Source organism: Pteropus alecto, unplaced genomic scaffold, assembly GCF_000325575.1.
Source record: "Pteropus alecto unplaced genomic scaffold, ASM32557v1 scaffold94, whole genome shotgun sequence".
Classification (NCBI taxonomy): Eukaryota; Metazoa; Chordata; class Mammalia; order Chiroptera; family Pteropodidae; genus Pteropus; species Pteropus alecto.
Window position 1 is genome coordinate 10,977,005 of NW_006437736.1, and position 25,955 is coordinate 11,002,959.

The following is a 25,955-nucleotide window of genomic DNA, read 5'->3' on the forward strand; positions in this document are numbered from 1 at the left end:
ATACACAGGCGGGAGCCATAACAGAGTCTCCATCAACCTCGCTAACACCATTCTTCTCAACCTGGTGATTCCCTGGGACCCCATTCCACTCAACTTGCATGCTCGCCCAAGCCACTTCCAGTGGGTTTTCCATATAAACGACCTGTCTTGACTCATACTACAGACTTTCCTAAAATCTCTTAAAGATTCACAAATCCCAAACAAGCAGCATCTGCTCTCAGCATGCCCTGTTCCTCTTGCTAAGTAGCCTGAAGCCTGGTACTATCAACAGCCAGCCTCAGTTTGCAGCTTAGCCTCTCCCAGGCACCTTCCATGCTAAAAGCAGCAACCATCTGCAGATCACTTTGTAACTCACACCACGTAGGCCTGGGCACGTGGTGTGAGTTACAAAGTGATCTGCAGATGGTTGCAGGCAGTGGCTGTCTCTGACCTGCACCAGAGTCCCTGCCAAGAGGCTCCCAGAACCAACTCACTCAGTGGCCAACTTCAGACCACACCAAAACACTACCCAACCACCTCCACAAATGACACAAGCAAAAGGCAGACTCAGCAGGTACCAGAGCCCTGCTAAAGCAAATCCTGCTCTGTAGGGTCAGCCCCTGCACAACAGCTCCTCCACCATACTCATGGCCAGTCTTCATAATCAATCAGCCTGAGGGTCAGTCCCTCTCACTGATATGCCAACAGCAATCAAGGCTCAACTACAATAGGGAGGTACACAACAACCCACACAAGGAACACACTTGGAGCACTAGGCTCAGGTGACCAGGGAGACTGCACCACTGAGCCTCACAGGACAATTACCACATAAGGACACTCTACCAAAACCAGGAAATATAACAGCTCTACTTAATACATAGAAACAAAAATAGGGAGGCAGCCAAAATGGGGAGACAAAGAAACATGTCCCAAATGAAAGAACAGAACAAAACTCCAGAAAAAGAACTAAACAAAATGGAGATAAGCAATCTACAAGATGCAGAATTCAAAACACTGGTTATAAGGATGCCCAATGATCTCAGTGAGAGCTTCAACAGAGATAGGAAACAAAAATGGAGATAGAAATCATAAAAAGAACTAGTCAGAAATAAAGAATATAAAAACTGAAATGAAGAATACATTAGAGGGAATCGACAGTAGATTAGATGAAGCAGAAATTCGAATCAGTGATTGGAAGGTAAGGTGGCAGAAAATGCCAATCAGAACAGCAAAAAGAAAAAAGAAGTCAAAAAAATGAGGATCATTTAAGGGGGTCTCTGAAACAGCATCAAGTATACCAACATTCACAGGCATATCAGAAGAAGAAGAGAGTGAGCAAAGAATTGAAAAACTATTTGAAAAAATAATGACTGAAAAATTCCCTAACCTGGCAAAGGAAATAGACATACAACCACAGGGAGCGCAGAGTCCCAAATAAGGTGAACCCAAAGAGGCCCACACCAAGACACATCATAATTAAAATGCCAAAGGTTAAAAACAAAGACAGAACCTTGAAAGCAGCGAGGAAAAAACCAATTAGTTACCTACAAGGGAGCTCCCATTAGACTGTCAGCTGATTTCTCAACAGAAAATTTTCAAGGCAGAGGGAGTGGCGCAAAATACTAAAAGTGATGGAAAGTAAGGACCTACAAGTATTACTCTACCCAGTAAAACTATCATTTAAGATCAAAGGACAGTTAAAGAGCTTCCCAGACAAGAAAAAACTAAAGGAGTTCATTACCATCAAACCAGTATTACAAGAAATGTGAGAGGAACTTATTTAAGTAAAAGAAGAAAAAAAAGATAAAAATAAAATGGCAATAACTACACATTTATCAACAATTACTTTAAATGTATATAGATCAAATGCTCCAATCACAAGACATAGGGTGACTGAATGGATAGGAAAACAAGACGTTTACATATGCTGCCTACAAGAGACTCACTTCAGATTGAAAGATGCACACAGACTGAAAGTAAAGGGATGAAAAAAGATATTTCATAAAAATGGAAACAAAAAAAAGTTAGGGTAGCAATACTTATACCAGACAAAATATACTTTAAACAAAGGCTAGAACAAGAGACATAGAAGAACCCAGTAATCCTACTTCTGGTATTTATCTGAAGAAACCCAAAACACAAATTCAAAAAGACATATGCATCCATATGTTTATTGCAGCTTATTTACAATAACCAAGATATGAAAGCAACCTAAGTGTCCATCAATAGATGAATGGATAAATAAGAAACAGTACATATATGCAATGGTACATTACTCAACTATAAAAATAATGAAATTTTGCCATCTGCAACAACATGGATGGACCTAGAGGATATTATGCTAAGCAAAATAAGTCAGAAAAAGACAAATACTATATGATTTCATTTAAATATGGAAACTAAAAAAAAAAATTAATGAACAAATAAAACAGAAACAAACTCATAGATACAAAGAACATTTTGACAGTTGCCAAATGGAAGCAGGGTCGTGGAGGGTGAGTAAGTAAGAGGAAGGGATTAAGCAGTACAAATTGCCAGTTGAACTCAGTGATACTGCTCAATCTGCAACCTCAGGTCTTTTATTATACCACTGGCCTGTGCTTCTAGGCCACTTTTTCTGTTTTCTTCTTTCAGAATGTCTATTTTGCTTAGATTGGACCTCCCTGGTCAGCTCTCCAAATTTCACTGCACACTGATAGTGTTTTCCAATTTTCTTTGCTATCAAGAATATTGTTTACAGCTTCTGAACATCTAATTTTGACTATGTTTTTTCTAATTTAATGGAACTTTCTAATTCTGACCAATTCTCTTATTACCATGGCCTGCTTCATTTAATAGAAGCAATTTCCTCTTTTCTCTAGACAAAATGAAAAACATATATTCCAAGCTTTTGTTCTAATAAATGAAGTGCCTATTTTAGGTAGACTATTTTAGACTATTTTCCTGTGTGTTTTTATGATGATGTTTCTCTTCTACTGCCATTTTTTAAATAGACCTCATGTTATTGATGTTGCCTGTTACTAAAATGAGATAGATCTAGGCCCAGTGGTGAAAGTAAAACCCAGTTGTTGGAACAAAAGTTGGGTTCATTTGGCATCTCTTATAACTGGTATAAAACACTATAATTTTCTTTGGGGGCAAAGAGAATCATTCAGGCTTAGAGAATAAGGGGAATAGCTTTAAGTTTTACTGCTTCTATTTGACTAACTCCCTATTCACATATGTAATTTGAAACCCCAAGGAATGGCTTTGCTTGCTAATGCAGAGAAATTAGAAGAGCATGGTAAATGACCGAAACTGGACCCAGAAGCCTATATGTGAAGAGTTGATGGCCCAGAGATGTTATTATCCATTTTGACTCAATAGCAAAAAGGTCTAATTTATTTCCTGTTAGAAATATGAGCATGCTCTAATCTTATTCCTATTAATATTATTGTATAAATATTTTTATGTTTATTTATGAACACAGACATAAACCCTCACTATCTCCCAGGTGGCTGTTTTAACTGTTTATATTCTACCCTCTTTTGCACCCACCTTTTATATCTTTAAGTGATAATGTTACTTATTTTTTAAAGTTGTAAAAACCAATAAAACAGATATTACAAGTACCTTTTCATGAATTCATACACAGGATTTGTAATTTCTACCATAAGGTGAAATTTTTCATCATTCATACATTTTAGCATAACTTGCGTAAAAAACTCCAGGAATCTAGGTTTCTGTTTAAATTTCATAACTGTGAAAACAAAGAAGTTCATATACAGTTATCAATACAGTTAGTGGTGCTAAAAGGTTCCTATTGCTAATAGTCATTTTGTTCCAACAGACAAGTTTGTTAACCTACTCTTTGGATTTCTGACTTTTAAAAAATATGTGGGATTAAATGTGATGGGAACAACTGTTTTTCTAAAATCAAATAATCCTTTACAGTCTATATTTCATTTTTTTTCCAATATCTCAGTGTGAAGGAGGATTTTATAAAAGTTTCCTCTAATGTATGACTAGTTGGAAAAAAACTGCTGAGAATTATCAGAATAACTACTTACCCTAATTTTTATTATATTTTACTGTGAATTAAACAATAATCTTGCTATTTCTTCATAGCTGAACTCAAAGATCACTAACATGTTTTTCACTTGCCCAGTTTTCGTAAGCTTCATAATACCATTTACTACTAAAATAAGCCACCGCCAAGGTTCCGTCTTTCCAAACTTTAAATCGGGTACCTATTTATGTCTCTTTCATTACTTGACAATCTACATTTTTCTGAATGGATAAGAACCCAAAATCTTCTGCCTAAAACAGTTTAGACCTTTAAGTAGAAAACAACAGAATCCACAATCTTCAATAGTAAATTGAGTGAACATTTTACATATTTTAGTTATACATTTAGATTACCTACCTTCTTTCACAGCACCTTTGATGGACCAATTTAAAACTATAGGGTAAAGAAATATAGGGTCCTCTGCTCCTGAGAGTTCAGTTGTAATATCTAAAGTTTAAAAAAATAAGTTGTAGGTTCTGTTTAACATCAATAACCAAATATGAAAATTCTTTGGAGGGGATGAAACACAGGAAAATACACAAAATATTTTTCTGAATTATGTGCCTTAAAAATATCAATTATGTCATATTTTAGAAATTAAACAATCTGACAATCTCAATTATTTTTCTTTCATCTTTCTCCCTAAAAGCCAAGGAGTCTACTACCAAACGAGTGAAGAGTTTCCTAAGGCATGAATCTCTTATTCAACAGTTGTCATGTATTTGCAAACCTCAGACTCAGAAACCTACCAATTATATTAACCCCATTTTTATAAAATTATAATTAAAAGACAGTAAAGTATAGACTAATGAAGAACACAACCACTAGAGCCAGATGCCTGGGTTCAGATTCTAACTCTGATACTTTTTAGTTATGAGACTTAGGAAGTTACTCAGCTTCTCTGTGCCTCAGCTTCCTTATCTTTAAAATGGGTATGATAATAATAGTACCTTCTTCACAGAGTTGTTATATAAAGGTTATATAAGTTTTAATGTGTATAAAACACTAAAAGTAGTTTCTGGTATATAGGAAGCACTGTATAAAACTATTATTTCTATTATTGTTTTATTATTGAATCTACTGTTTAGTTAGTAAAATTAGTAAAATTACATTGTGCTTTTTAGTAAAATGTGAGGGACTTGGGGGGTAATATGGAAATAAATAATTCACATTTCTAGAACACTTTACATTTTAAGAAATTATATTTTTTATAAGTAACTAGACAATTACAGCTTTTCCAAAACTATGTTTACTGGTTATGTGAATAATAGAGCATTGTGTTCAATTCAGAAATTCAGCTTGAAACAGAAATAGAGCATGATGAAATAGAGTAAGAGATCCAAGTCAGGGATTCCAAAGTGCTACAACAACCCAGATATAACTGAGGCACACAGTAAGAGAGGTGAAGTAGAAACACAGAAATCTACAAATATAGTCACTTCCCAAAACACCAAGGGGCCAATAATGGAGCCTCCTACTTAAGAGAATTTTAGGTACTCTTGTTCTTCTGTAAGATTTGAAGTACCTACTTTTTAAAAATGCAATAATACTTTTCATCACCAGAAACTAAATCAATTTCCTAAGCAAATTTCCAAACTGCAAACTCCAAAGTCCCAACCATTGTGTTAACATATTGGTCTATTATAAAATTACTGTAGAGCACAATGACCTGAAATAAAAGAATCTTTCACTTGAGTAGACCAAAGTTCAAATCACTCACAGATTAACACCCTTCATGCTATTCCTCTATTACTCAGCCACATTTTTGCCATTAGAGCAGTGATTCTCAATATTTCCTTCCTCTCTCCCAAATACATTTGGCAGCATTTGCCTCCCAGTTGGTTTTCACAGCTGGGAGATGGTGTGCTATGTATCTATGGATAGAGGCCAGGGATGCTGCTTGACATCCACAATGCTGAGGACAGTCCCCACAACAAAGAATTATCTGGCCCAAACTGGAAAGTGTCAAGGTTGAGAAACCCTGCTTTAGAATCAGAAGATTTAAGCTCAAATCCAAGCCAGCTATGTAATCCTAAACAAATCACTTAATCTTTATGAGTGACATCTGTAAAAAGCAGTTAGCAATCTCTTATTAACAGTATTGTTAGGATTACTGACATAATAGAAAAGCACCATGTAAAAACCTTAAAGATTTTACCAAATGTTAATCTCCTCAATCTTTTTAACAAAATATTTTTATTTTAAAAAATATAATGCTAAACAGAAGTACATAGAACGAAAAAAATGACTACATTGCTTTGTCAGTTTGAGAAGGTGTGTCTCCATCAAGACCAGCTGCTCATTTATTTTTTCAGGTGATATTATCTGTGGTGGCTTCTTATTCTTGGAAGACTTCTTAGAACCCTAGAAACATTGGTTAAATGTCAGAATGTACGTCAACATGTTTCAACAACTGTCATTTCCAACAACATTCTTTAAATTGTTTTCATACATGGTAAACAAAACTGTGATGTATATGGCTAAACAATACATAGTAATAATTAATAATAGTCAATGTGTTCTTACTAAATGCCAGATGCAGTACTCAGTGTTTTATGGAGGCTGACCAAAATATTTCTTTTCTTCTCTCTCCCTTCCTCCCAGTAACTTCCACTCCTCCTAACAAGCACCCTGGACTCACTCTCCCAAAAGCACTTAAGGGTATGTCTCTAAAAATCCTCAAAAGAAAATGCCCAGTATGCCCTCAGAAATGTATCACTTTTTTCTTTCTTTTTTTTTTTTCATTTATTTTTCCCAACAGAAGCTTCTTTACAGCTAAGCTAAATGTCTTTGCTGCTTTGCCTTTCACTGAAACATAACAGGATCAGTAATTAGTGGATTAAAAATTGGTGGGTCTGTGCTCGGGCTCTCTACCATCATTGAGACCTGACCTGTCTCCTGTTCTTAAAAACAAAACAAAACAAAACAAAACAAAACAAAACAAGAACCTCCCAAGCCTCTTTAGGCTTACAGTGACCTTGAGCGGCTAAAATGATTTCTGACTCCTATAAATTAGCTTCTCAGTCCCTACAGGCTCAGTCAGAAGGAAGTATCACAAACTTCTGCTGGACTAGAGGCTCCAAGGAAAAATGCATGGGACCCTGTTGTACAATGACGTGCAGGGACAGTGTCCTGAGTTAAAGCCTGGGTGATATAAAAGGGCTGGCTGATGGACTTTGAGAATGAGCAACTAGGTGAAAATAAACCTCAAACTGCCTTCAGGTTAATCAAAACTCTCTAGACAAAAAAATTGCCCTCAAAAAATAGAAGTATTATGGCTAAAAACTCATCCAGTAAAACAGTACTGACATTTCAAGTTTTATGTGGTAAACAAATGCTTACTTTGAAACTCAAAATGTAATAGAAATAGAAATAGAACGACTCCAACTGAAACAGGCTCTGGGATGACAGTCTCTACCCCTACCCGTCACCAAAGGAGGTTTCAAGTAATTCCCAGTGCACCTCAGAAACCTGATAAACTAAGGGACAGTTCAAAATTTGATCTGCAAAAACATTTAACCACAGTTTCTAGGAAAGGCAATAAAACAGGTTCTAATAAGACCCTTGCTTGGGAAGCCAATATTAAAAAGTAGACTCAACCCTTAGCAGTCTCACAAAGAAAACAATCTAAGTGTGATGATGAGTTTAGGAAACCTACTTTGAATAAGTGAAAACTCTGACATGTGTTTACTACATTCAAAGACCCTCCCAGAATAATAAAATCAATTTGGGAGAGACTTTACAGAGCTTTTAGTCCAAGGTCCAGCTGGGGGTAGGAAATTTTCTATCAACCCTTAACTGATAGTCAGTACTGGTGATAGGGAACTATTCAGGATTCCAGCATGAATTCCATTTCATTTTTTTAAATCATAATTTTCTTAAAAAGAGGAAAAAAGCTCTTCACTCTATATTACTTTTCTTTTATGTAAATATGACAAGTTAAAAACTGATCAATTTTCTAACATGTTTACAAATACAATATGACTTCTTAAAAGACTCAAGTAAATAAATATAAGCTTAAAGATGAGAAACAAAGAATAATTACCTCCTCTTGTATTTCTTCTTGGTCAGTAGTACCAAATACAGATTTGCACCCTAATGTGATATCCAACATCTTTTTTCCATAATTTATAATAATTACTGCCAGGTCGTATTCCTTCCATGAACGCAGAATCTAATTTAAAATATTCATTAATTATCTCTGTTGAAAACTCTTGTCTATTCTCAAGTGTCTTGCATCATTTTTCATAAACTCAAACATCCCATTAATGTTTTGGGTCTAAGAATTCCCCTATTTCTCTTAAGGAAACTAGAAGCATATCTCTATATCTTATTTCCTAGATTAAAACTGCATAATTCCACTACTTTGAATAAAGAACAAATAACAGGAATCTCATCAATAATGAATTCCCCATATCTGGGACATGTACCAATATACATTTTGGCATAGTAAGTTAAGTAAGAAAATATCTCCACTAAAAAGATCCATACTAAAACAAAATCATTCTTAAAGGCCACATAACCATCACCTCTTGTCATTAAGTTGCTCTCTAGGTGAAATGGTACAATTGCTGACCTCATGGTGTCTTGAGGCAGGGGGTGTGTAAATGATTTATAAGGCATTCTGGTAGTGAACTGGAGTTAAGCTGTTTGGGGCAGATTCCCCATGAACCCTAGGGGGAATAGACACCGTAGCTTAAGAAGGGATGTGGCCCGCTCAGCCACTCTCATCCACAGTCCCTGTTACTAATGGTTATTCTTTGGCCTTTTCTAGCCTGGCCCTTACCTACCTCTCCAGCATAAGCTTTCACCACTCATCCCTTTGTACTGAAGTTTGCAAGATATTTAACTGAGTATAAATTCTGATACTCACCTTGGTTTCAGGACTTCATGCCTTCCTACAGCTGAGTCACTTTCCCAGAACAGCTTCCCCCTTATTTATATAACCCTACCTAATCACTAAAACCTGAGCTCCAGCATCAACTCTAGGAAAGCCTCCTTGGCCAGCAATCTGATTGGCACAGAGCCTGCTGTAGTGAAGGGTCACATGAAGGGGACGCGTTCATTATGAACCTCATAGGACAATTCTCTAAGGATTTAAGTGAGTTTGTATGAATTTGTTATATGGAGATGTACTCTGTTAAGTAGAATAAGTTAGTATTTAAGGTAAACAACAACTGTTACCTCCCATGCAGGGAAAAGATAAAATAAGGTGGCTGACAAATAGTGAGTAGCTACTTCAACCTGATAAGAGAGACCTGATGCAGTGTTAAGAACTGGAAATATCTCTGTGGGACCAAGGAAATAGTGTTAAACTAATGCTGACTGTGGAACAGAGTGTGGGAAGGAAAATACTGAAATAAGCTTTGAAAAAATAGATGGGTTTAGTCATGCCGGGCCTTGAATGCCAGGCAAAAGAGTTCACTCTCATTATAAAATTGATACGAGAAGGAGCAAGTTTTGTTGTTAGAAAACAGAAACGATCTAATGTTTGCTCTCCACTCAATTTTGCTTTCCAATATATTTAAGTCCTAGGCTTACAAAATATGTAATCTTTCTCTCTTGTTATAATATGCCAGTAGAAAACATTAAATGATAAAGAAGTTTTCCAATTAAAAGAAAAAGAGAACCAAACCTACTTAACATACCAAATGGTGAACAGAAATTCAAAAACTATGCCAGATATTTAGCATAATATTTTTTAACAATGCAAAATTAATGAAACATTTAAGATGTTGTGTCTCAGAAGTGGTAATTTATTTAGAATTCTGGAAACTTTTAGAAAAACTACTACTGCTTATAGAAGAAAGACTGAACCATCTGAAAAGATCACCAATTTTTTAAACATAACAAAGAAACAAAGTCATTGAGCTTTGCATGTCCTAAGAGAAAAATCCATTGAAAAATGTCTTTATATGAAATGAACACCTGATATCTGGGATTCAGGGCTAATCCACAAAGTTTTGGGATTGCTGGTCATGCTGGAGGAAGCTTCTGAAATGAAAATTCTCGGCATATCAATTTGGGACAGTACCAGCTCTAATAGCAAAATACATGCCAGGTCATTTGTACAATAGCATCACTTAGATCTCAATACAATTCCTCAAGTGGAGGGAAAGGGAGTAGAGTCATGGGTGGCAAATTAGAAAATGCAGAGCCAGTCCCAAGTTGTTGTGTGCCACAGGGGAAAAATCACAGGAGACCAAGAGGGGAGGCATGTGAATTCCAGGACTTCAATCTCCACTGGGCCCCAAATGCTGGTTGGAAACTCTGTTCTAGGTCAGCTCTCTGTACCATTTTCCACAGGGGCTGTTGCAAACTCTCCCATTTTCTCAAATCTCTGAAACCCACTCTTACTTTTCAACTCCTCACTCTCAGCAAATAACCTTGCTTCCTTTCTCCAGAGGAAATGTAGGGGATCTAGCTTATCTCCAGGCCACAAACCTACCTACACACTCACCTGTAACTACAAGCATCTTTTCCTCCCATTAGAGAGTAGAGGTGAATTTCCTGTCCAGATAATCCCATCCCAATGTGCTCAGATCCCATTGCCTCCAGCCTTCTCAGAGTCCTTGCTCTAGTAATCGCCTCTCCTTTCCTATATCCTCATCCTTTCTCTCTCCTGGCTCCTGGCCATTAATAGGCACATGTTGTAGAGTACTTGGATAAGCAGGATTGCTTTTATGGGTGGGTGGGTTAGTTGATTTTTAGCAGAAGTTGCTATTGGCAAATTGCAAGCAACAAACTGCCTTGGAATAGAATTTCTATGTTCTGGTAGAAACACTACAGTAACTGCTATAAATTATTTAAATATAAAGTGAGTAGTTGTTCAGTGCTCTGGAAAGAGAGGGTAACTTGGCCTTCTCTTATTTGAAAAAGCTACTCCTCTCCTGGAAACACTCATTGATGGAAGCATTTGGCGAGGAAAGGCCAAGCAGATGAATATACTCTGAAGAAAAGTAACCTTGAAAGGTGCATAACACTAAACAATGTGTGTGACTGAGCAGTTGGATTGTGTGAGACTGCTTTTTCAATGGTTACACCATGTGACAATGACAGAACTAACAGCAGCAGGAAGATTCTCAAGGTTGGGGAGAGGTTAGGAATGACAAAAGAGCTTTGGAGTAATGGACTCTCCTATACCTCCTCTTGGACTGGCCCCTTGGACTAGGTGCACCCTTGAGATTCTTAGATAATTCTCTTCCCTTCTCACTTAACACACTGTCCTCAGGTGATATTATCTGTTTTTGATGCTTCGATGAGTCTGTATACTAATAACTCCTTTGTCTTTATACATATTTGACCTTTCCTGAACTCCAAGTCTATAGGTCCAATTATATAATGGCCACCTCTTTGGATATCTTATCAGGCCCCAAAATTCAATATATTCAAAACCCACCATTTTCTCCTTTTTCCACACAAATTTACTCTCCATCCAGGGTTCAACACATAGTACTGTATTCACCCCACTGTCCAAGACAGACAGCTGGATTACTGTTGACTTTTTCTCTCCCTTCTTTTTCCCTCTATACCCAATAGGTTTTCAGGTTTTCAATTCTACCTCACATATAACTCTTGAATCTTTTCAATCCTCTCTCCCACTTTTCTACACTAATTTAGTTTATTATCTCTCACTTTCTAACTCATTCCCTGCCTCACTTCTTATCCCCCTCTAGTTACTAGCTGTTGCACAACCAAAATAATTTTTTTTCCAAAATGCGAATCTTATTATATCATTCCCAGTTTGAAACACTTCGATGGCTCCTCTTATCATAAAATCTATTTATCTCCCTTTTTCTGTGTATCTTGAATTTTGTGCCCTGTTGAGAAAGGTCTCTGCTGATTTCAAGGCCATTCATCCTTGAATCCATTGGAACTTTATTTTGTTCATGGTGTGACCTAGGACTCTGGCTTTATTTTCAGAAAATTTGTCAATTATACCAGCACCTTTTATTAAATAAACTACTATAATATATTATCATTTCCTCAATGGATCTGAATACCACTTTTGTCATATGTTAAGCTCTTCTGTAGACCTGGGTCTCACTATTGCTGGACTCTCTGTTTTCCACTGAACTATTTGCCTATTATTCTGTTAACACCATTTTAACTGAAGTGGCCTTTTGGCAAATATTATTATCTATAGAGAACTTTTAAATTTTTCTAATCAGTTTTAGAAAAACCCCATTGAGATTCTTACTGGAAGTGCATTACATTTAAATATTATTTTAAGAAGGATTTATATTTCTATGACAGTAAGTCTTCCTATTCAGGAACTTGGTATGGCCTGCCATATGTTCAGATCTTATTTTGTGTCCTTCAGTAAGATTTCACAGTTCTTTTATTTAGATCCTTTAACATTTTGTTAAATTTAAAATATTGTGTATTATAAGTGCTATATTTTCCCCTCTCCATTTCTAACTGACTACTGCTAGTATTAAAAAAAAAAAGAAAAACTTATCAGTTTGTGTTTTACCTATAATCACTTTATAAATTCTCTTTTTAATTCTGGTAATTTTTTACTAGATTCACATGGGTTTTTTAGACTTCTAAAATTACACATAAGTTATATTTTTCTTTTCTAATATTATAAAATTATTTCATATTCTTTCCTATTGCATGAGACAGAATCTCCACAAATAACAAATAACATTATAATTGAGTCAGCACCTCCTGTTACTGAATTTTAAGGAAATGGTTTCGGAAATTTGCCATTTAGTATTATATTTGCTATAAATGTCTTTATCATTACAGTAGTCTCCACTTATTTGCAGTTTTGCTTTTCCTAGTTTCAGTCACCATGGTCAAGCTCAGTCCAAAAATATTAAACTTCCCCAACCATAGACATCATCTGCTCCTGACATCCAACCATTGACATCATCATGGATCCATGATCCAGGATCACTCCGAGCAGACGATCCTCTTTCTGATGTATTGTCAGAAGATCAATACTAGCCTAACACTACATCACAATGCCCACATCATTCACCTCACTACTTCATCTCATCATGTAGGCATTTTATCATCTCGCATCATCACAACAAGGATGAGTAGAGTCCAATAAGATATTTTGGGTGAGAAAAAGAAAGAGATCACATTCATATAACTTTTATTAGAGTATACTTTTATAACTGTCCTATTTTATTACTGTTGTTAATCTCTTAGTGTGCCCAATTTATAAATTAAAAATTTCAAAGGTATGTATGTATGTAGGAAAAAAAATTTTAAAACATAGTACATATAGGGTTCATTACTATCTGTAGTTTCAGGCATCCACTGGGGGTCTTAGAACAAATCCCCTGCAGATAAGGGAGACTACTGTATTCAATCGCTTCTTCCCATATCTAACTTATTTAGAAATTTTTCTAAGTGTTATCAAATGTCTTTGTAGCATTTTCATATAACCTTATTGTTTTTATCTTTTAACTTGCTGTTGTAAAAAATTCAGGTATCATTTTAATTCACACTTGATCTTTAGTACTTGACAATAAGAGACCAGAAAGTGACCAGATGCCCTCCAAGAGCAGAGAAGGTTGATCAGACAGAACAGATTGGAAGAACACTGTACATTGCCTCTCTTTGTCCTGATTAATATTTTGGGCCCTGAATTCTGCTTTTTCAGATATTTTTGTTGGCATTGTCCCAGTACCTCTGTCTTGCCATTTATTTTTCAGTGTTTGTCACTTTGTTTTATGAGTGTTTCTTGAAATAATATATTGTTGAATCTGACTTTTTATCCCATCTGCCAGTCTCTGCCTTCTGAGTTCATTGACACCAGTAAAGTAATTAATATAGTTAATTTTATTCCTTCTACCTTAAGTACTATCTCTTTTTCCTTTTTTTTTTTTCTGAATTAGCCATTTTTCCTCTCTGTCATTCCTCTGTTCATTTCTCCTTAATATCAATTTAGCAGTCCTACTGTGTTTTAAAGTTCCGTTCATGGCTATGTGTTCCTCTGTGTCATCTTTAAATATATTTCTTCTATCCAAAGAAAATAATTTTATATTATATGTATTTTTATACTGTATATATTTTTATGTATAGTATAAAATTTTTATATATAGCACAACTATGCACCAAGATTCTCTAACTGCTCACCCCTCCCTCAGCCCCAAATAGGATGGAAGCTTTAGTTCTAGGTTACAAATAAGTTTTCTTTTCAAGGACAATTCTTCTACTTCAAGAATCCCTACTTAGCATTTATATTACAAAGTCCTACTCACATCATTATTATCTATTTAATTTTAATAATACGTATATTACAAGATTCATTGCTCTCATTATTCCTCTTCTTTTTGTCTTTTACTATCTTGGGATTTCTGTTCTGAACCAATTGTCATTTGATAAAGTATTTCCTCAAGTGTTTTCCTCAGATAAGTACACAGGAAGAATACTTTTTAAATGCCTGCACTTCTTAAAATGTTTATTTTGCCCTGACAAATAAATGATATCTTTCCTGGTTATTAATTTTTGGACCCTCAGGATTATACGAAAGTTGCTTCAGTATTCTAACTTCTCTGATAAAAAGTCTGAAGTTAATTTATTCTTTTTCCATTGCAAATAACCTGTTCTTTGTGTCTCAAAACTTTAATATTTGTTCTTATCCTTGGACTTCAGGCATTTCACCAACATGTGTCTACACATGTGTTCTTACATTAACCATGCCTGGGACTCAGGGAGCTTATTCTCCATTTGTTTCTTTTCTACCTCCAAAACGCTATTTCATGTTATGAATTCTGGATCTGCCTTCTGAATTTATCTCTACGCAACTGTGTTCTACGTTGTCAGGTGTTTCTTGAGCTTCCAGATTTGACTCAAGAAATATCATAACCATAATGTTCACCTGTTTAATTTTTTTTAATCAAAAATCAAATTTGTTTGTTCAGTTACAGATTTTTCATTTTGTGTTTTAACCATCTAATGGCATCACTTTGAAAGTTTTTTCTTTTTCTTTTTCTTTTTTTTTTAAGTCATCTCTGGTCTTTTCCAACATGGTGAGAGTAAATAACAGAATTACTTACTGGTCTACTCTTCCCCCACGTGGGGTTTTGAGTCCCCTTAAGTGATTTACTACTTTTCTCTTTCTGCTAATGGTTTATGTTCCCTCAGCATCTACACAGATCAGTCATAGAGGTCTCTCTAACAACGGTGAACCAGTGAGCAATGGAAGGAATATGATTTTCTGCCCTCATGTCAGGCCATGAACAGCCAGCAAATCATGACCTCTGTGCTAAGGTAGAGGGTAGAGGCCTCTCCGTTGCCAGATCTCCATTGAAACAAACTTAACTCCCAACCAAAGTGATGGATCAGATCAGCCCACCAATGCAGTGAAGGATACAGCCCTTCTTTTAGGAGACTCACTGGATTCAGTCAACCAAAGCCTTTGAAGAAATATACTAGGTTGGTCTTTGAGCCAAACAGTGAAGATAAATAAGCCTGCCTCTCTGCCTGTGGTCTCTTGGTTCTTTCTTGTTTCCAAAGTAAATGAGGTCCCATAAAGTGCCTTCTTTCTATCCCCCAACCCCTTCCTCCCCAAGATACACAAATCCAGGCTTTACCAACTTGCCTGGTTGGGCTACTTTTAACCTAAAATACTGAGTGTTATTTTTTAAAGTATTCTAATTCTTGAGATTAATAGTATCTTAACCTTATAAATCCTTACTGCTCCTAAATTTTATGACACTAGACAAAGAATGAGATAAATACCTTTGCTATATAGAAGATACAACACGCTATCATGTGCTGTATGCTTTCAAAAGTCGCAACATGTTTCTTTGAGTGGGTGATGTTTGGTAGTCCTTGTAAAACCACTACACACTTTATCAAGATCTAAAAAATAGAAGCACAATGATTTTGTTGAAAAATATCATCCTTACTCATTATAAAATGTTCTATTCAAATCATGCAAGTTTTAAGCCATCAAATTCTATTGTTAGTAATTTTTTGGTAAATTGCTTATAATGTATACAGGAATGTAGTCTTAAATAAAATTATGTTCTATGTTCAGATGAGTAACTCATCTAAAGTAACTTAAAAACCTGTAGAGAGAATAAAATAAGTACACAAATAACTATAAAACAAAGCACATTTTGATAAGTGCCATAGAAGATATAGGCAGAATGCTACATGTATACAAAAAACACTAAGATCACAGCCAGCCAGGCTTAGGAGGACCTTGAAAAACCATATGAGGAAGAATGTACCATATTAAGTATACAGTGATATCAGATACTTGAAATAACAGTTTCCTTTAAAATTAAAACCAAACATTCATATCCCAAGAAATCAATTAATATTGGTATTTACTTTTTATTCTCCCTGCTTCATATTATATGATCCTGAATTTAATCAAGAGCTAGATGATTAAGTTTAGCTTTCTATTCTGTTGCACATTTCTAAGTAATATTACAATCAGAAAAGTAGAGTTGAGATTGCATCAATCTATTCATCATTCGGATTATCCCAAAGGACAAATTAATATATGGATGTTGATCCTCTGGTGGGACATTAATTGCTTCAAGCTAGCATTCTAACACTATTACTATTGTTACAATACACTTACAAGACTTTTTATCCTTCTTTAATTCCTCCCTTTCACCATCACCCTCTCTTACCCTACCACACCATATCCCCAAATCATGTTAACAACATTAAGTCCTGTAGCTTTCTCCCAGCTCAAATAATTATATGTGTATACATATAATTCCATAAATAGACATAGGAGGGTTAATGTTACATTACAAAATAGAATTTATACACACTTTTCTAAACTGTGCATTTCTCCTTTAACCATGTCTTGTGAAAAATCTCTCCAAGTCTACAGGTTTAGCTCCAATTCATTATTTCTAATGGCTGCATAACATTATTTGATGTAGATTGACCATAATTTATTCAGTCATTTCCAGAATCTCCATGTTGCATAATTTTATAGTTGGTGTTTTATGGTCTGGCACTACTGGCTATCCTCCTATTACTATACTTTCTCTTTGCCTCCAGTTTTCTTTCCACCACCAAGAATGCCACAATAAACATCCTTATATATGCTCATGTTCCAGTGAGTGGCAACTGAGGCACCAGCTCTGAGATAATACCCAATGAAGACGAGGCACCATCCTCTAGGGCATAGTACACATTCTAAATCAATGACCATTATATGGTATTGCGTCCTCAGCAGGTAGAACACATGGATCCAGTAATTGAGGGGTGTAGTGAGAAGTTTGATCTTACCAACTGGTGATTTTGCTCTATGGGATAAATTACTAACAGAGGGATTGCTCTGTCAGGTAAATGCATTTTTAATTTTACTAAAATTGTATTCAGTGGGATAAATTAATAGTAGAGGGATTGCTGTCAAATATATTTGTTTAATTTTAATCAAAATTAGTTTCTTTAAAACTAAGATTGTTTTACCAGAATCTAAAGCCTATAACAATTCACATTTCTCCCATAAATGAATGAGAATGCCTTTGCCCCACATCCTCACCAGCAATAGAAATTACAGATCTTTTCAATTCTGCCAGTGATACTACATTGCTCATTTAATGTGCATGTCTATGAATATTCAGTTTGAGCATCTTTTCATGTGCCTCTCAGTCACTTGGATTTGCTTACCCTATAAACTACCTATTCCTATCCTGTGCCTGTTTTACTGTTACATTATTATTAATTTGTAAGATTTTTTTTTACATATGTTACCCTTCATCAGTATTAAATTTTTTTCCGAATCCATACATTTTATACTATCTTTACTATGATCCTTTTTTTCACACCTAAGTTGCTGTACATACAGTCAAATGTGTCTTTTTTCTTGTTGTTTCTAAGAGTTTTGTCTCAGTTAGAAATGGTTCCCCCAACCCTGGATTGAACAGGTAATCTCTTGGGATTTTTGTGTGTGTGTAAAAATTTTTGCTCCATTTTAAATATAAGATCTCGACTTTTTGTAGATAGTACAAATAGGATCAAACTCTATTTTCTTCCAGGTGAATATCCAGTTGTTTTACCACCATTTACTAAAAATATCCATTCTCTTCCCACTAAATTATAATGCCAATTCTGTCACATATTACATTCTCATACATACTGAGGCCTATTTCTGGAATCTCCTCTCTGTTCCACTCATCTTTTCCTATCTAAACAATATAATTTAATTAGAAACTCCATTCCTAAACTTTTCCTGAGAGCTATAACCTATTCTCTGAGTTATAACCCAATCTCTGAAAATTCTGCAGTTAAAGGCATCCTGGATTAGTGGGATCCTAAGGGATGACATTGGACTATTCCAAACCCAACCAGCTGAGCATGAATTACAGCTGCTGTTCCCAGTGTGGTGTCTTCGCTAGAGGACATTAAGAAGTATGCATTGATATGGTTACTGTTTTCTTTTCTACTCTCTTGGGAAGAAGTACCAGAAGTTCTCATTCACACTAGGCACACAAAAATATACATTTAGAGTCTTGCCCCAGGGCAATGATAACTCCATCTACTGATGTAAGGACCTGAACTTTCTGGACATTTCTGAAAGTGGACCACAATATTAATAACATGTTAGTCAGACCTAATGAGCAAGAAAGGGCAAGTACATCAAAGACGTTGGTATGATGAATGCCCTCTACAAGGTAGAAATGAACACTATGATGATTCAGGGCCTGACACCTTAATGAACTATCGGGGACATACTGGGACACCTGCTCCAAAGTAGGTCTGACATATGGCACCTCTCACCTCTTAAAAGAAAGGACAATGCCAGGTAGACACCTCTGGATTCTGGAGGAAGAATATTTCACACTTGAAAATACTGCCCCCAACCATTTACAAGTGACATGAAAGGCTGCCAACTATGAGTCTAGATTTTGGATTTTGGAAGCCTATCTCTTCAGCAGCTGAACTTCTAGATGTGGGAAATATGGGAGGAGGCATGTCTATGCTCCAGTAGAGCCACCTAAAAGTGAATATTTGGTTCTCAAAATCTGAGTCAGTGATAACAATGATAACAACAATAATGGTGATGATGATAACTTTCTATACTATCAGCAGTAAAATCTTCCTTCACTCATTACATTTTTGTGGTAGGCAGAATTGTAAGATAGTTCCCAAGACCCCTTCCCCAGGTGTATAAGGCTTGTACAACCCCTCCCTTTGAGTATGGCTAGGACCTGAATGGGATGGCATCATCACTCTCATGACTACACTGTGTTATATAAGAAGCATACTGCCATGTTGTGGCAGGAGCTGAGGACCTTCTTTCACACAACCATGAGGAAATGACTTCTCTCAACAACCGGTGAGCTCAGAACCCCAAGCCTTAGATGAGATCGCAGCCCTGGCCAACATCTTGATTTCAGCCTAATGAGACCCTGAACAGAAGACCTGCCAACCTGTATCCAGCCTCCTGACCCATAGAAACTATGAGATAGTAAATGGGTGATATTCTAAGTCATTAAGCTTATGGTGATTTGTTGAAGCATAGACAACTAATATAATCCCTTCAGCCAGGTGATCCTCCAACTTCTCCATCACTGGAATACCAAGTATGTATTCTTGGGTCATCCACCGAGTTTCTCCCCCAGATGATAGCTTTAACAACATGCTTAAATAAGTGTTGCTGTTTCTAACATTATAAGAACACCAAAAGTGAAATGACTTTAAAATCCTAGAAAAGCAGATTTTCAATATTTAAATATGGACAGGAATGGCATTGAATGTTTTCAGAGAAACACATTTTTAAGTCCTTATTTATGTTTGCCCAGAGATATCATTTAAGTTATTAAAATGTTTTTTTCAATTAACTCATGAAATTTCATAATACTTGTATTTATACTTTATAAGAGATATATTGCTTTTTCTTTTCTAAAATACATTGTTGAGTTGCCTTTATAAAGATACCGTATCTGGTGGGGGAAAAGGCAAGTGGGGGACAGGGCGGAATATCCTTACCTGTACAACAGGTACCAAAACAATGTTGTGATAGATTATAGGAGCAAGGAGGCCATAACATTGAGTCACAGCTTGAAGGGTGTAACTGGAATCATTTAGGTAGCTGCTGAGTTCCAATGCCACTAACACTCTCTCACATTCAATTAGTCTAGCAATCTGTAAAGAAATAGGTGTTGTTACTCAAGTTGAACATCAGATGCTTAACTAATATATTTCTAATGAGAAGAAGGGGTAGGAAATGTGATCTTTGTGGCTTAACAACAACATAAATGTTGCTATGAAGAAAATCCAAATTCAGAAACAACCCTAACTCCCTGATAATGCTACAAATGGATAACACGATCTTAAAATTAAACTTCAGGACATTTGTATTGTATTTCATAACAGAAAAAGAACTAATCTCTTTTCATTGTTAAGATAAAATCTTGGCTATATTTTCATGTTAGAAAAAATCCAACTTTTTCAAAAACATAGATTATAACAAATAATAGTTAAAATATTGTCTCTGTAATATTGCCCTCACTTGATTAACGGAGACCCATTTTCTTTCTGGAACTGTGAGAAAATAGTAAACTTTCAGTAGACCAAATTAATCTTCTGTTATAATTCTCCTTAAATAAAAAATGATAATAAAATGTAAAGTTAGGCTTTTGTGATTAAGTGCCCCTTAAAAAGAAAAAGAATCCTATCTTATTTTCCCAGGGTAAAATTTCATTATTTTCTATATCACTAGAATGGTAGTCTAGCATTCTAGAAATTGTTAAAGTACTTAAGGATTATCTTTATTTTCAGACTAGATGTTAAAAGAAGAAACTGAATGCAATGAAGTAGGAACAGGTTCATGGTTGTGAGTGCTTGGGCTCTACAAGATTGTGAACTTGTCTTGGGCAGAGTCATGTTTTTTCACTTTCATATCCACAGAAACTAGCACAGCCTCATGTAATAATTTATTGGTTAACTAATTAATAAATAAATTGATGGGTTGTTATTAAAAGCAAGAGAATTATAAGGTTGTAGATGTGCACAGAGCAATGTTTATAAGAACTCTGAGACTCCATCAATAAAAAATACTAAATTCCTGCCCTGCCTTGTACAGGAATGTAATATTATAATTTAAAAGAATTTGGTAGGTTAATACACACCACTACGAAAATATGTCCAAGATATATTATAAAAAGTGTTTAAAAGTTGCAGAACATCAAATACATCATAATCCCATTTTTGTAAAAAGTAATAATAATAACAATAACAGATTTGTCTATGAATATTTTCAAAAATTTGAGAAATCGTATGAGAACAAAAACAGTATTCTTAGGGACAACAGGATTACAACGGGTTTCACTTTATATATTATATATTTTTGAACAGCTGAAATTTATACTACTTTTGTACAGAGAAAAAAGATAAATTGGAAAAAAAAAAAACGATGACCTCGGGGCAATGAAACTTATATAGAATATCAAATAAACCAGCATAATCATACAATTGCCTCTCAGTCCATTCACAAGCCAGGATATGCATTCCCAAAAAGAACACGAACTTGAAACATCGAGAAGCAAATAAAGGGGAACTGGCACATTTTTAGTCATTTTAATTAACTTACTTGTTGAGAAGGGGAAATCTCATTGCCTTTAATATTATCACAGAAAAGATTTTCTTCTTTAATTTTAATATCACTTGTTACAAAAATATTTCTAAGAAAAAGGTATAAGAGGATTGAAGAAGTCTCTGCCAAAATATCTGAATGTAATCTGCAAAAATGAAGTAAATGACATTACAGGTTTAAATATAAAATGATTTAGCCTGTGGACTTGCCTTTTTAGATTGATTTTTCTTAGTAGCTACACAATGATCCCAAGATAGCAGCAAAAATTTGTGGAACAGCTACACTTGTACAGTATTTAAGTCAAAATTAAAGACTATCCTTAACAAGTTCACAGCTAAGAAAATTACACTGCTGACATATTACATCATAGATACATAAAAATAACTATTGTCTAAGTATTCTAGTTCTAACATATAAAGTTCTTTTTATCAATATAATAAAATTACTATAGATATTCAGACGTTCGGAAAATAGGCCCAAATTTCAATTAATGAACTATTTATAGCAGAATCAGCCATAGTGAGAGAGAGAGAGAAAGAAAGAGACTTAATAATTATTGGATTATTTTTAATTATCTTTTCTAAATTGCAGTCAACAGTGCCAACCGTTGGCAAAATGTGAAATCTGCAATCTTCCTTCTTTGTTTCCAATATTCCCTTCTTTACCATTAGCCTTACTTAGTGACAAACCCTCCCTTCTAAGCTTTAGATCCATCTACACTCCATAGCCCCTATTCCTATAAAAGAAGAAAGAATCTGACATCAGTAATTCATACCTGAAGATTATCTGTTTCACCACCATGTAAAAATCTGAAATTTTCTTTGCCAGGAGAATTTTATTTCTCCCACGCCTGCAATTCATACTAAACTTCCTCTTTGTCCTCATGCTGACCATCAGTACATTGACACGTGCAATGAGTCCAGTTTATCACTTCTTCTTGGCTCCATTTCCTTTCCTACCCAGCTTAGACTCTAGTAGCCATTTCAATAGTGACCTCTCCAGCACTTTGGATTCTGCACCCCTTATTTTATGCAATAATCAATTTGTTTGACGTTCCATAGATGTCACTGTCCAATTTTTCTATCCCTGCCACAATGTTCAATCACGTATTTGCTTATTATCATTCCTTTTTTTTTTTTATTTCATTCAAACTAATTGCCATTCCTAAAAGTTTCTTCTTAGTTTTCATCCTACCCAACATGTCTATAGCATATTATTAGGCCACTGTGCTACCTAACCTTGCATCACATTCAATACTGCTGGCCGGTCCTGCCATGATGATCCTCGCACTTGCCTTGGCAGTGCACTTTCCAATGCTTTCACCTCCTGAACTGCTCTTTTCCAATGGCCTTCCTTGGTTCCACTTCTTGCTTCCGTCTCTTAAATGTTATTAATGTTCAGGGTTCAAATTCTAGCCTTCTATCTTTTCTGCTAAACAGTCATTCCCTGGGAGATATCATTCATTGTCAAAATTTCAATGATGACCTCAGTGGACAATTTCTAAATCTGTATCTCTACCCTTGACCTCTCTCCTGAGTTGTCGGCACTAAATATCCAACTACCTACTGGATATCTCATATCTGCGAAGGCATCCTACTGGAAAACTAAACTTGAAATATCCCCAATCAAATTCATTAACTTCCTCCAAAACCTTGTTCCATCTTTCACGTTTCTTTAGTAAACGTCATAGGCTTCCCAGTCAGATAACCCTGGAAATTCCAGTCAGCTTTTACTTCTTCTTCTCTTATCCTCACAAGTTACATAAAATCTTCCAAGTCCTGTCTCTTTCTCCTCCAATATGCCTCTCAAATCCATCTCCCACAGTATCTTGCATCCTTGTAAGATGTTTTAATTGAATGGAATTATACCTTTATGTGAATAAGCATTATCAATGCCTTTCCTCAACCAGCAGTTGCATTTTAATCTCATTATCTTCGATTGAGAAGTGAAGGGTTTGTCTACTTATTAAAGAAATTTCGGGACTTAATGAGCAGGTAAAGATTTTGGTTTTGAACTTGTTAAGATAGCCTGAACTCACACTAATGCTTATTTCTGAAGCTGCTCTTAAACTTTAAGAAAAATAGCAGTAAAGCAAACGATGGCTTGTGGTTTTAAATGGCTTCTACCAATCTATTTTCAGTGACTGATGGTATAATCCTGGGATCTTCTCCAAGGGTAAAAGAAAAAGCCTTTTACCCTAACAGTCCACCTGTCAGACCCTAACTTTAACCTGAACCTAACCTTTCTCTGTTACAAAAGTTCCCAATGATACTTGTGTCTTCTAGTATAACTGACAGTACCTTGGTTAGTATTTGGTATTTTTTTCCATAACCTTCATTAACTTACATTCAGAATGCATCCATATGCCTCCACTGTGTTTTTCTGATTCTAGCAAAGGAGTTTCTAACAAGGACTCGAGACCTTGGAAAGCATATATTTATTAAAATACTTATTGGAAATAGTTTCATGTGGACTACCCTAACATGAAATTGAAAATAAATTAATTCTAGGCTTCACACCTGACATTTAATTTCAAAAAGCAAATTAATATTTTAAAAGAACATTTCTAATTACCTTCTCTGTGTAATAGTCATTATATTGCTTAAACTAATAACAGATTGTTCATTGTGAGGTGGTGAAGCAACAAAATAATCCCAAACTGGTGAGAAAACTTTCTTGGCCAGCTCATAGTTATCAATCTGATAGGCAACCTACAACAGAAAGCACATTATCTTATGTGATATTTTTATTTGCAAAATGTACATTTTAAAGAAGAATTCTGATTGGGCCGATCACACACTAATTTCTTAGACAGTTATTCACGTTTGCTGTTCTGTTTTACAGTGCCACAGTAAGGTAATGACGGCCACTGGCAAGGGAGACAGACACATTATGAAATCTCTTTTATTTCTAAATTGCATGGAAATTTGAAACTCTGTAAGGATGTTTCAAATTCTCATAAGCAAAACAAAGATCACATCTGAGCCAAATTAATTTCATTCCCATCTATCTCGGCAGCGCACACCATTTATTATAGACACTGTTATAATGAACAATCTGTTCCAAGAGAAACAATCAGATTTCCCAAACCCAAAATATGAAATATACTTCATTCTTTTCTGGTTCTGACTGACACTTTCAGAGCTTCTGTGCAACAAAGGTTCACAGCTGAAAAGAGTGAGGAATAAAACAGAGATGCTTCCAAGAAGCCAGGATATGTTTCAAGTTTAACTCATTCAACATTAGGCAAAATAACTGATTTTGCTGGTAAAATCTAGACACTCAGGAGAAAAAAAAAATCAATTTACCTACTTCTTTTGGGAGAATATATTTCTTTAAATTTATTTCTAAAAATCATCCTATTTAAACATTTAAAACAATATGAAATCTCACCACGAGTTATACGCTGTTTCAAATCCTTACTGGATATAAAGTATAAGTATATTCACTGAATTAAATATGTAAATGACAAGTTGCTAGAATATATTCCACTCAAGGAAATAACTTATAGAACCAGAATTTTTAAAAATCTTCCAAGTCAGCACTTATAATCAACCAAACAACAAACTTTTATGAAGTTTCTGTGTGCTAAGCACTGTAAAAATAGATTCTTCAAATCTTAAAATGATTTCACATTCCATGAAACTGTAATCAAGTTATAGATATAAAACACATGAAATCACAGGAAAACAACAAAGAATAACATAATAATTGTGGAGGCTTAGAAAAGGAGAAATGAAGACTTCAATGAGGAGGCAGGGCTTGCGTTGAACTCTAAGACAGAAATGAGATTCAGATGGGCATAGTTCAGACAGAATCTGAATACGATCCAGTAATGGAAATCATTGCAGTGCAGTGAGGAGAGACTAGACAGACAGGGCCTAGCTGCATTCCCCCAAGCCAGGCTGGTTCCCTTGCTGGCAATCAGAGTCTTAACTGAAACCTCAGTCAAAATTCTCTAACAACAAGGGTGGTTGTTGTGGAAATGAGATTGATTAAAAAGACAGACAAAGGAAGAAGAGATGATATCTCACATAGAACCTGGCACAAAGTAGGAACTGAATAAATAAGTCATCAATAAATAGATGAGTAGAAAGAGCAGTAATATTCGGTTAGAGGATGAGAGGGGAAAGAAGAGTTGAAACTTCTTAAAGAGCTTTAAAAATGAGGATGACTATCTTTTTTACTTTGTAGCTTTTTCTTTTATTATTTGAATGGTCATAGGCAAAAGGCAAACTTCTATTACTCAAAAGAGTTTCAATGAATTCATATATGAAGTGGGAAAAAATGTATGAACTTCATTTCCCCTTCTCCTGCCACCATTGTGATTACTGACAAAGCATTCATGTCCTAGTATCAAATTCTGTTGCCACCGCTGATCATAAAGAC

The 25,955-nt window shown here is 35.3% G+C and overlaps 1 protein-coding gene across 1 annotated transcript in view; it reads right to left on the reverse strand.

The window, feature by feature from the left end:
- Window positions 1–25,955, reverse strand: part of CFAP54 (cilia and flagella associated protein 54) — a 234,117-nt gene that overhangs the window by 139,905 nt on the left and 68,257 nt on the right. Inside the window, exons 23-30 of the mRNA XM_015591439.2 lie at window positions 24,141–24,277; window positions 21,564–21,711; window positions 19,961–20,116; window positions 15,734–15,856; window positions 8,073–8,201; window positions 6,280–6,391; window positions 4,385–4,474; window positions 3,592–3,718 (exon numbers count right to left, since the gene is read on the reverse strand). Of these exons, the coding sequence (XP_015446925.1) occupies window positions 3,592–3,718; window positions 4,385–4,474; window positions 6,280–6,391; window positions 8,073–8,201; window positions 15,734–15,856; window positions 19,961–20,116; window positions 21,564–21,711; window positions 24,141–24,277 (1,022 nt within the window). The remainder of the gene's footprint in view (window positions 1–3,591; window positions 3,719–4,384; window positions 4,475–6,279; window positions 6,392–8,072; window positions 8,202–15,733; window positions 15,857–19,960; window positions 20,117–21,563; window positions 21,712–24,140; window positions 24,278–25,955) is intronic.